Source organism: Dendropsophus ebraccatus, chromosome 10, assembly GCF_027789765.1.
Source record: "Dendropsophus ebraccatus isolate aDenEbr1 chromosome 10, aDenEbr1.pat, whole genome shotgun sequence".
Taxonomy (NCBI): Eukaryota; Metazoa; Chordata; class Amphibia; order Anura; family Hylidae; genus Dendropsophus; species Dendropsophus ebraccatus.
Genome location: NC_091463.1, coordinates 8935236 through 8948037, shown reverse-complemented (window position 1 = coordinate 8948037; position 12802 = coordinate 8935236). Strand labels below are relative to the sequence as shown.

At 45.9% G+C, this 12802-nt stretch overlaps 1 protein-coding gene across 2 annotated transcripts in view; it reads right to left on the bottom strand.

Annotated features, from left to right (window-relative positions):
* Nucleotides 1-5018: 5018 nt before the first annotated feature.
* The window catches only part of LOC138802556 (ectonucleoside triphosphate diphosphohydrolase 8-like), a 32940-nt gene continuing 25156 nt past the window's right edge, over nt 5019-12802 (bottom strand). For both annotated transcript variants that reach the window (XM_069985994.1, XM_069985992.1), the window contains exons 4-10: nt 11680-11830; nt 9548-9707; nt 8698-8928; nt 8177-8446; nt 7307-7417; nt 7074-7211; nt 5019-6615 (exon numbers count right to left, since the gene is read on the bottom strand). In XM_069985994.1, the coding sequence (XP_069842095.1) occupies nt 6436-6615; nt 7074-7211; nt 7307-7417; nt 8177-8446; nt 8698-8928; nt 9548-9707; nt 11680-11830 (1241 nt within the window). In that variant the 3' untranslated portion in view covers nt 5019-6435. The remainder of the gene's footprint in view (nt 6616-7073; nt 7212-7306; nt 7418-8176; nt 8447-8697; nt 8929-9547; nt 9708-11679; nt 11831-12802) is intronic.

Sequence of the window (12802 nt, the reverse complement as noted above, 5' to 3'; positions counted from 1 at the left end):
GATACAGCAGCTCAGGAGATTGATCACTCTGTGTGGAGATTGTCTATTTGTTTTGTATCCTCACGAGAACATACAGTAAAGCTGTTCTGTTTTTCCATCACTGGGAGTCATCTTTTCCTCCGCACCCGCACCTATATACACTAGCCGCACACCTTGGGTTGATTTTCCCCTTTCTGTGGGTGGCGGTACCGATAGTCTGGGTGGGTCAGTTGCCACTCAGGACTACCGTGACAAGAGCCCAAGGGAGCCAGCACAGCCGGGCAGGTCACCGGGAAACAGTACAAACCGACCATACACAAAGCAGGTACCAACATCACACATCAACACCATCACTGGCCGAGTACCAAACACCACCACACTGGGGGCCTACCTGGGAGGGGTGAATACTACATACTGGGGGGGCTAACTGCAGAGGTGGTCATTTCTAATGGGGGGGCCAACCTGAATTCTCCCTACAAGAGGGCTACAACCTACAGTGGGGATACTGCCTATAGGGAGGATAAAAGAAATCCAAGCCTCATGCAGTTTGATATAGTGGAAGAATCGCTCTTTGATTCGATGATGAAACAGATAAAGTCGCTGTTTAAAGCTAAAAGTAGTCAGGTGCCTAAGGGGTTAAAGCAAAGAGCTCAAATAAAAGCCTCAGTGTATCTCTGACTATTGGGAGGTATACGCTATATTAGTACATTATACATAGAGCCCCCATCCGGGCTGGCAGGGCGCCTATCACCATAGTGTTCCTGTGTTAGTCCCTGTTCTGGAAGGGGTTAAGTCGGTTAATTTCTCCTTGTCCCGGTCCCGGCAGGACACAGACAATGGCAGAATTGTCACAACCTTATTATGGTGCAAACAAAATGCGTCTCCTATTACATCTGCTGCAGAGACTTCACGTCCCGCTCCGGACTTAGGGAGTTCTGCTCTGGGGGTGATTCTGTGATACAAACAGCTGTGACCTCCAACATCCCATCGCTGTATGAAGTGACTCCATATATCAGAGCCCGAGACCAGTGGTCCCCATCCACCTGCTGGAAAACTACAACTCCCACCAAGTTGCTATTTTTTTCTTTGAAAACTTTAAGCAATTTTGAACATTTTTGCTATAATTTTTATGAACCTGTTCAGCTCATTTGCAATAGAAAAGAGCAACATGAGGAAATCGCTTTACTGAAAGAGTAGTAGATGCTTGGAGGAAACTTCCAGCGGAGGGGGTTGGTAAATCTTCAGTAACTGAATGTAATCCTGATATAAGGGAGGACGAGCGGCCAGGTGAGCAGTACAGGGGTCACTACTATTTAGCAGTGTTGGCAGCAGGGAATAGCTGAGCTGTGTCAGCACTGTGCACACGGCTTCTCCCTGTATTCAACACTGATGCAGTTGAATAGCTGATTGCTGGCAGGAGGAGGGAAGCCGAGTGCTCCCCATCCTGCCACTTTTTCCATAGTGCAGAGCAGTGTGATTAGCACACATTACACGGCATCCAGACCTGACCAGAAGAAGCCTGAGCACCGAAGCTCAACAGGAGCCCAGAGAGGTGAGTATTACTGGGGGAGACTAATGGGGGTTGTGTTCCCCAACCTGTGGCTCTCGTAATTGCAGAAATACAACCCTCATTGTGTCCAACTGGCAGTTCACGATTGAAGTTGTAGTTTTGCAACCTGTGGAACTCCAGGTTGCAGAACTACAACCCCCATCATCCACTGCTGTAAGTTCATGTTGGGGAGTTGTAGTCTTAAGGCTACATAACAACTCCTATCATGTCCAGTTTATTATGGGGGTTGCAGTTTTGCAACCTGAGGCTCTCAGGGTTGCAGAAGTGCAGCCCCCTCCCCCACCATGTCCTGTTGACAGTTTACGATGGGGGTTGTAGTTTTGCAACCTGTGGAACTCCAGGTTGCAGAAGTGAAGCCCCCACCATGTCCTGCTGACAGTTTGGGCCCACAAGCCTTAGCTATGCCCCTGGGCAGAGCGTGTATATGGATTCTGTGTATGTAGTATGGTTGGGGGGGGGGGTTCTGCTGCTGTTTGCTTATTAACTCAGCATGAACAGATTAATAAGATAAGTGCAAAAACGTAAAATTCGCTTATAGGTTAAAATAAAAAAAAAAAAAATTGTTATGCTTTATGTGCAGAATGAGATACAATATTTGCAGCATGTCTGTGGCGGCATGTAGCCATCAGTGACATTACTAAGCACTGTGAGGGAATGTGTAGCTGTCTCTATGCTGTATTGCTGTTATCAAGCGCCACCTACCTGCACTTTACTGTTACTGCAGATTCATTTTACAAAACTTTGAACCATAGCGGATATGTAAAGGGGGACATCAGGATGTTACACAAATCGTATCAGTAAATATCCACCTGGAGAGTCACATATTAAGGTGGCTCCATCAGGTATCAGGTGCCTGTGGTTTTGGTGCCAAATATGCTATGTTTGTATCTGTGTCAGTATCGGAGCTTCCGACATCATAATTAAAGGGCTACTCTGGCTAAAATCTTTTTCTTTCAGATCAACTGGTTTGAGAAAGTTATATAGATTTGTAATTTACTTCTATTTAAAAATCTCCAGTCTTTCAGTACTTATCAGCTGCTGTATGTCCTGCAGGCAATGGTGTTTTCTCGTTAGTCTGACACAGTGCTCTCTGTTGCGATCTCTCTAATTCTTTAAAGCAGTGTTCCCCAATCTGTGACTCTGGCCTTTGGCTGTCAGAACACGATGGGTATTGTAATTTTGCCCTAGACAATGGGTACAGAAAGACAAATCTTATATCAGGTTTATGGAGGAGCGAGGTCCTGACCAGGAAGTCCTTTCCACCATCTACTAAGAAGGGCAGATGGAATGAGTTATAATGGGAGATTTATGGGAATTCATGTCGTACTGTTACAAATCAGGTTCCACCCCAGTCGGTCAACATCCAGATCTCTGCACTTGTGTAAAATCTTAACAAGCGCCATAAAACAAAGCTAGAAAGTTACACAATAGACTGGAAATGATGACGTTGTCCATGTGACCTCTGACCCAGTGACTTCAGAAAGATAGTGTCCTATATATAACTAAAACCTCAAACATGATCCACAGGTGCCGGCATCTAACCCAGCACTAAAGATATTCCCCAACGTAAACAACGAAAAAACATGGCTTCTCCCTTATGAATACAGCGTCACTCTTGTCCTCAGGACGTGTTTAGTATTGCCGCTTAGTTCCATTGAAGTAAATCGAGCCGAGTTGTAATGCCACACACAACCTGAGGACAGGTGTCTAACATTTCCTGTTTCTGCAGATCGTTTTTGCTTTACTGTGTAGATTGTGACATGGCCTGCAGAGTCATCTCATACTTCTCAGTGATTAGATTATTCAGCTAGGGGACTTCCTCAGGCTGGAATCACAAATTGGACAGAGAATTTAAAAGGAGGACCTGTACTTCTCTTTTCTGTTGAATCCTCTTCTGGTTTTGGCACCAAAACTGTTGTGTGTGATCCCAGCCTAAGGGCCCTATTCCACCGGACGATTATCGTTCGTGTAATCGTTAACGATTAACGATCTCAAACGACCGCTAGTGCGAAAGACCTGAAAACGTTCACTTATTTCCATGGAACGATAATCGTTACTTATGATCGTATTTGCGATCGTTTTTTCTTCGCTATTTCTTCCCTATTGCATTCGTATCTACTGCGAACGACCAAACGATGTCTTATTCAATACGAATGATTTGCATACGTTTTGCGAACAAGTAACGATAAAAATAGGTCCAGGTCTTATAAAGCGATCAACGATTTCTCGTTCGGTCGTTAATCGTTAACTGCATTTCAACCGAACAATTATCGTTTAGAGTCGAATGATTTAACGATAATCTGAACGATAATTGTCCGGTGGAATAGGGCCCTAAGGCACGTTACCAAATCTATACATACCGGTTATACTCTTTGCGGCTTCCCTACAACCCCTATATCTCTGGAGAAGAGGCTATACATGATTTTCTTTTTCTATAAAATCAACTGGTTTCAGAAAGTTATATACATTTGTAAATTACTTCAATTAAAAATCTCCAGTCTTCCAGTACTTATCAGCTGTTGTATGTCCTGCAGGAAGTGGTGTATTCTCTCCAGTCTGACACAGTGCTCTCTGCTTCCACCTCTGTCCATGTCAGGAACTGTCCAGAGCAGGAACAAATCCCCACAGAAAACCTCTCCTGCTCTGGACAGTTCCTGACATGGACAGAGGTGGCAGCAGAGAGCACTGTGTCAGACTGGAGAGAATACACCACTTCCTGCAGGACATATAGCAGCTCATAAGTACTGGAAGACCAGAGATTATTAAATAAAATACACATAATATACAAATCTACATAACTTTCCTTTTTTTTTACCTGAGTTCCCCTTTAATTAAAAGAATCTCGTTAGTGGTAAAATAAGTAAAAAAACAATGAAAAGTTATTTATTGGGGTAAAACCTTAACAGGTCATTGTAAACATATGATGTCACTTGACGTCTTCAAGTAATGCTATCCTTCAAGGTTTTAATTTGTAAAACTACGTAAAAAAAAAAGTAACTTACCAAGTAATGTAGAAAGCTAAAATACACAGAGAAACAGAGAAAAGATGTGGGACCAAAGGGGGGTGATTCTCCTTGAGGGGAGTGTGCGGAGACGTATGATATACAGAGCAGCTCTCTGATTCCAGCTCTTGGAGCTAGTTTTCCCTTCATGTCAATGTCTGACTCCTTACATGGAAATTTAATTTTCAAGAAAAAAAATTGCAAAAATTTTACAAAACAAATTGAGAAAATGAATATAATGTTCTAATTCTAATGGTATTGTTACCACTTTCTTGTATAGAGGTTTACTATCTAGAGATGAGCGAACCGGGTTCGGGTTCGAGTCGTTCCGAACCTGAACGTTCAGCATTTGATTAGCGGTGGCTGCTGGACTTGGATAAAGCTGTAAGGTTGTCTGGAAAACATGGATACAGCCAATGACTATATCCATGATTTCCACATAGCCTTAGGGCTTTATCCAAGTTCAGCAGCCACCGCTAATCAAATGCCGAACGTTCGGGTTCGGATGGACTCAGCATCTCTATTACGATCCAGTTGACTATCTGTGCTTTTCTCCAAATGGTCAGAGTGGCGGGGACTTTACTGCAAAAAGGGGTGTAAATGCTGTATTCAGGGGTGGGATTAGGATTCATAACCACACACCCCTGGACGTGATTCAGCCCCCTCAGCTTCCTAATCATACCCTACCCGAGTTGGGAGGCCACCAATAAAAAAAACTGAACATGTGAACAGCCCCATAAAAAAGCAATAGATAATAAAATTGTCTGTGTGGTTTTTGGTAGAATTCAATTAATTGCCATATGGGCAGAAAGAGCAAGTGTCTAATTTAGGTCGATCTTGCCCTGTAGGTACAAGGGAGGGGGGTACCTGTGTATAGTATACCTGGTAGTCTACATGGAAGAGAAGCATGTGTCTTCTTAGAACACAACAGGGTAATGAAGCCCCCATCCAGACTATGGAGCCTCCATGAGACTATGGGGCCCCCACCCAGGCTATGGACCCCCCATCCAGGCTATGGAGCCCCCATCCAGGCTATGAAGCCCCCATCCAGAGTATGGAGTCCCCATCCAGGCTATGGAGTCTCCATGCAGGCTATGGGGCCCCCATCCAGAGTATGGAGCCCCCATCCAGGCTATGGAGCCCCCATCCAGAGTATGGAGTCCCCATCCAGACTATGGAGTCTCCATGCAGGCTATGGAGCCCCCATCCAGAGTATGGAGTCCCCATCCAGGCTATGGAGTCTCCATGCAGGCTATGGGGCCCCCATCCAGAGTATGGAGCCCCCATCCAGGCTAGGGAGCCCCCATCCAGGCTATGGAGGCCCCATCCAGGTTATGGAGCCCCCATCCAGGTTATGGAGCCCCCATCCAGGCTATGGAGCCCCTCTCCTCTGTATAACCCCACAATATGCCTCCCTGTTAGTATTGGCTTCCTTCATGGAGGTTGTCTAGGATACATCCACTACCACATCCATCTCTGTTTCTTATTTGGTTCTAGTTTGATCGAGTCCGCTTAAGCTCATAGATGACAATCCAGGAATGTGGAGCCGTAGACAGACGTCAATTCGTGTCACCTTCTCTGCCGTGAGCCAGGAATCCTTCCATTAGAGCCAGAAGTCCTGACGTTTAGAGCTACATATGGCAAACACTGCTGGAAGGAAAGGTCTATAGGGTCCCAGCCCATGGCAATGAATCCAAGAGTCCACAGGGAGGAATGGAAGGTGGGGAGGTTGTCTTATATCCGTACTGAGACGCCACATCCACCATCAGAAGAAACGTGACATTTTGCAGCCCAATTTGGTGTACGATCCATGGTCTATGAGGTGTACGCTGGCATTCACTTTGATCATCCGTCATATTTCACCAGTTTTGTGGAAGATCTCGGCTATCGAAAATATAAAATCAGCAAAACCAATCCAAGGGCCAGACTGAAGACAATGAAGAAAATGGCGGCCGCCCAGACACTGTGGTTGAGTACGTTCATGGTGGGTGGTGACTCTGATGGGATCATGTTGGTCAGGTTCAGCATGTAGCCCAATGTCCAGCCAATGTCGGTGTTTGCAGCCTAAAAGTGAGGAAAGTTAGACATGAGGGACATCAAAAAACACGAGGGACTGTGTCTATTCTATCGTTCAGCCAGTCCTCCGATTCCTTACACCTCAAAGACTACAGACTGGTGAATGGATCCTGTATTCTGCATCGTGGTGACGGCATCGCCAGAGGGGACTTACCGCGTCTGTGTATAGCTGCATTGTTATCATGGACCCGACACATCACAAAGAGATCAGCTCTTATAATAACATGGCATTAGGGAATAGTTAATTCCCATCACCTGCCAACCTCTGCCCGGGACTCTAACAAGATGGCCCCATAGTGCATGGTCCTTCATTGTGGGTGGTCCATGGAGGACGCTCTGTGGGTCATGTCTAAAGTCTATGGAGCCTGGAGTACAATGGGTCCTATACTGTCTGTAATTGTGGATTAGTAGAAGACTACAAGCAGATCTATGGATATTGAGGTCACCTGTTTCATGAAGCTGATGGTCTTCCAGTTGTTGTCAGTGAAGTTGTAGACGCCCAGCAGCAGAGACAGGATATAGTTGGCGCTAGCACAATAGTCCCTCAGACGAGTCTTAACTTCATTTGGGTAGGATGACTGAAGCTGTCAACAAAGAAAAGGTATAAAGATTCCATAAATCCCTATTATTTCCCTACTATAGAGGAAGGGTCCCCGGCCATGGGTCCCCTGACACTTACATCAGTCCAGTCCCGTGCACAGTAAGTGTCTATTGTAGCCTTCACTGTGGACAAACTCTGTCCTGACGTCAGGTTCAGAAAGTCAAAGGTGTAGAAGAAAGCGGAGAAAGCCTGGGAGGGAGGAGACACAATCCATTCACAGTCACATTGTTATCATGAATTCATTCAAGGGGTACTCCGGCGAAAATCTGTTTCTTTCAAATCAACTAATGTCAGAAACTTATATCAATTTGTAATTTTCTTCTATTTAAAAATCACCAGTCTTTCAGTACTTATCAGCTGCTGTATGTCCTGCAGGAAGAGGTGTATTCTTTCCAGTGCTCTCCGCTGCCACCTCTGTCCATGTCAAGAACTGTCTAGGGCAGGAGAGGTTTTCTATGGGGATTTGCTGCTGCTCTGGACAGTTCCTGACTTGGACAGAGGTGGCAGCAGAGAGCACTGTCACACTGGAGAGAATACAACACTTCCTGCAGGACATACAGCAGCTGATAAGTACTGGAAGACTGGAGGATTTTAGTAGAAGTAATTTACAAATCTCTGGTAATTTCTGGCACCAGTTTATTTGAGAACAATTCCTTTAATTAAGACCACCATAGCCCTAGATATGAATTACTCAATGAACTTTCAATTCCCCTAAAAGTAGAATGGAAGAAAGGATATGGGTCCCATGACTAAGGGCTTCTTGTGTAGCTTGAAACACGTCGTAACTTCTGCAAATCTTTATAACTTTTTGTCAGTAGTTGATATGAAAGGAAAAGTTTTTTGCAGGAGTGGCCCTTTAACATTGTGCATTGGTTTCTCCGGTCTGGTGCTTTAGGGTTTACACTGTACATGTCCGTTACCGGAGGCCGTGAACACAGGGTTACTTACGAAAAAGTTTCCAGCAACAGGAGGCTGATAGACCCCATCGAAGGAGCAGGTGGGTGATCCCGCACAGGAGGTGAAGTTATAGATGGTGGTCAATATGTTGTAGCACGCGGTGGCATTGCCGGTACCGGTTATGTTAAACGTTTGCGTTAGCGATGTGGACGGCGCAGATTGCACAGTGCATGGACTGTCATAGACTGCCTTCAGGGTGCGCGTCTCCTGATAGCCTTTTGGATAGCAAGCGATGCTTACAGGGTTAGTCAGGTCCTTCCCCTGGAAAAGAAAATTAGTGCAATGAAAGTAATGGCAGGTTTGTTTGAGCTGTCTGTAACCAAGTGTCAAAGAGGTGGGGCCAGGTCGCTCAAGTGCCACAGGCTGGCAGGGCTCCTTTCTTTTCCCCCATGCTTGCTGCATGTGTGCCGCTATGTGTATCCAGAGTAACTGAGCAAAATCTACAGTCAAGGCTCAGGGCAGGAATCTATCTGATATCTTTTTGAATTGTTTCCATAGGTCTCAGTTCTCACCTGTAAGGCCTTTACCATCATCTGCAGCAGAGCCTGGTTTTGCCCATAGCACAGGTAGCTGTGGGTGTAGATGGTATACGGGAAGCCATAGAGTCTGAACGCTGCTTTTTCCTTTGCATCTTCGATAGTCGTTTTCGGGATGAAGCTAATCTGAGTGGAGGCTCCGCCGAGGTCCAGAGCGCCGTATATATTGGAAGAGACTGGCCGTATCCAATGACCACTGAAGGAATACTGGGAATAAAATAACAATACAAAACTGAATTCTTTGTTGTGGGGAAATGATGACCAATACACAACAAAGGAGAAGAGACATCTACATCCTAAATTAGCGAGCTCGGCAGGATCTGCTGATAAAATCTTATTGGTTAGGCCTGGCCTATAAGGTTATCACAAGGTTATCATTAAAAAACTTTTAAAGCAGCTGGTGCCAGAAAATGGCAGAGATTTGTTATTTCCTTCTATTAAAAAATCTCCAGTCTTCCAGCTGCTGTATGCCCTGCAAGAAGTGGTGTTTTTTTTTCAGTCTGACACAGTGCTCTCTGCTGCCACCTCTGTCCATGTCAGGAACTGTGCCGAGGAGGAGAGGTTTTCTTTGGGGATTTGCTGCTGCTCTGGACAGTTCTTGGCATGGACAGAGGTGGCAGCAGAGAGCACTGTGTCAGACTGGAAAGAATACACCACTTCCTGCAGGACATACAGCAGCTGATAAGTACTGGAACACTGAATATTTTTTGCTAGAAGTAAATTACAAATCTCTGGCACCAGTTGATTTGAAATTTTTGTGTGAACTACCCCTTTAATAAACATAATGCACACACATACAACCTTCTCCGCACTGAAGGCCGCTTACTGTCATGAAGGCCTGCAGCAGGTAATTAATAGTGATCCACCCATAGGACCCTTCTTCTTGTCCGCCGATGATCCGAGCCCCACGGAAGTCAACGGGGTAGCGGCTCATGGTCTTTGATACCTCAGCGAGTACCTGATCTGATGCAGTCTTGTTCTGTAAACTTTGAAAGAGGTGGAAATGATTATGTCTTCATACACATAGGTACAATGGTTAGAGTTGATTCTCCTTCTTGCTTTTGGGATCACCGATGAACAGATATTTCTCATTCTCTCCATATCAGGGGATGGGACCAGGGCTGTTTGCCGGTAGCACACACACAAGGACTCCCTTTCCCTAACTTGTCTGGCTATTACCTGTAGTTCTCCCTATCACAAAAGCCTCCCCGGTCTAAGCAGTACACTTCTAAGAATGATGGTGACTAAACAAAAGGGGGCTAAGGGATCATGATCAGGATTCAGCACTTTGTACATAGTAGGGACTCAACTATGTATACAAGAGGCAGCTACTCGGGACTGTATAGGTGATCAGAGAGAAGAGGGAAGCTTTGATTTACCACCCAGGCTCAGAGTGGACCCTCTGGAGGATGCTTGTAGAAGGAGGGAAAGGCAATTACAGTTAATATTCAAGATGTATAGAGTAAGAACACAAGTCTTTACACAGGGGACAACTGGCTGGAGTTTTATGGGTGATCAGAGAGAAGAGGGAAGCTTTGATTTACCTTTCAGGCTCAGTGTGGACCAGCTGGAGGATGCTTTTTAGTCTCAAGATGGAGGAAAAGGGATTACATTCTGGATTCAGCACTTTGTACATAGTAAGAACACAACTATTTACAGAGATAACTGCTCAGAACTTTATGATTGGTTCGGGATAAAAAGGAGTCCTTGATTTACCTTTCAGGCTTAGTGTGGGCCCTCTGGAGAATGCTGTAAGGTTCAAGATGCATGAACAGCTCAGGCTTCCCCCTCTTCCCTGCACATAGCACTAAACCCTCCTCCCACATCCTGGGGTTTGTTCTTTACTGTTAGAGACTGAGCCTAATAACAGGCAAAGAACTATTGATTGCAAGGAAGAGAGACACCTAGTGGCCAAAATTTAGAGTTTCTTTTCCGGGGTATCCTAATATAATAAAGTCACTGCACTAACAGTTGGCATAACACTAACAGGGACAACACAGGCTGTGGACACAACCATTCTCACCACCAGCTATTGGGTCTATATGTACTGGTGATCGTAAAGAGGGTCTAAATGTATCACTTGGTGCCAGAGATCAGAGGTCAAAGTAACTTCTATGGGGCCAGAAGGTCGAGGGGTCCAAAAAATATAGGCTTTTTGGTGCATATAGGTGACTAAGAACAAGGATCCGTCTCTCTTCGCCTTGAGGTGGATGTGGTTGAGTCCATGTGAGGTAGATTGTTCTATTCTTCCCGGAGCGGATATAGTTACACTATATGACTTTATATATTAAACTTTACACAACTAATTAAAGGTAGAAAACCCTGACGACTCAGAATTACCCTAAAGTCCTGAACAGGCTCCACATTGTGTAATAAAATGCTGCGGACCCCCCCAGGGTATTAAATCACATGGAGCACAGACTTATTACACTCGCTTGTTGTGTTTGGCAACATAAACCGTAGTAAATGAGTTACAAAGGGGTTAAACTGTTTAGGATTTCCTGTAATCTGGCACCGCAGTGTAACCCGTATTCCCACAGACTTTGCGTCTGTCCCCGGTCTCATAGAGGTGTGCAGGGATCCGGGCCAGCCGCGCTCATGGCCGTTGGCCAAATGAGGATTTCCATTTCCAAAATTTAATTAAAAGCAAAAGGGAAGATCTGAAAGGTCAGGATGAGGGGAAGTTCTGCTCCTGCTCACTGGGGGTTGTGGTCCCTACGAGTAGTAAAGGGCTTTCCAGCCCACACGATACGCATGAGATGCATTTTATGCATTTTATGGTGTTGAAATCCAGGACCGTGATGCTTTGTGGAGCTAAATTTGACTATGAATCATTTCCTCTCATTGCCAATTGGGGAAACGAAAGTGACAACCGCAGAAGTGTGCTGGTGATATGGTTGGCACTGTGTTAGCAACAGGACTGGTACATAAAAAGTTCACTTCAAAAGACCCTCTTACTCCAGCAGTCTCATCCCAGCGGTGGCTCCAAGATACGCGGGGGTCGCTTTCTGCTGCTCGACGGGTATAAAGGTCATGGCTTCATCCAGGCAGCGAACAAGAGATTTACCGGCACCGGGAGGGTCACTGGCATAGCTGGAGATTCCGGGACCTGCAAAACGAGACAATTCCCAAATGACACCATCACAATCACATCATCAATGATCTTAGAGTTGAGCGAGCATGCTAGAGTTTGTCCGAACCAGAGTGTGCAGCATTTGATTACTGGTGGCTGCTGAAGTTGGATGCAGCCCTAGGGAGTCTTGGGAAACATGGATACAGCCATAGGCCATAGGTTGTATCCAAGTATTCCAGGATTCCCTAGGGCTGCATCCAACTTCAGCAGCCACCGTTTATCAAACTTAAGCGTGCTTGAAGTTCACTCATCTATAAGCTTGATGACTGTCAAAGTTGCATGCCAAGGTTGTAGCTAGAAACAACAGGGCTTGGTAACGTAACCTTCCAAAGCCACATGTACAGTAAGAAAACTATATACTACAACACTGTGTTACCCAACCTATAGACGTGCCCCCTTAGGTTTGATCCCAACCCGTGGACGTGCCCCCTTAGGTTTGATCCCAACCCATGGACGTGCCCCCTTAGGTTTGATCCCAACCTGTGGACGTGCCCCCTTAGGTTTGATCCCAACCCATGGACGTGCCCCCTTAGGTTTGATCCCAACCTGTGGACGTGCCCCCTTAGGTTTGATCCCAACCTGTGGACGTGCCCCCTTAGGTTTGATCCCAACCTGTGGACGTGCCCCCTTAGATTTGATCCCAACCCGTGGACGTGCCCCCTTAGGTTTGATCCCAACCCATGGACGTGCCCCCTTAGGTTTGATCCCAACCCGTGGACGTGCCCCCTTAGGTTTGATCCCAACCCGTGGACATGAACCCTTAGGTTTGATCCCAACCTGTGGACGTGCCCCCTTAGGTTTGATCCCAACCTGTGGACGTGCCCCCTTAGATTTGATCCCAACCCGTGGACGTGCCCCCTTAGGTTTGATCCCAACCCGTGGACGTGCCCCCTTAGGTTTGATCCCAACCTGTGGACGTGCCCCCTTAGATTTGATCCCAACCCGTGG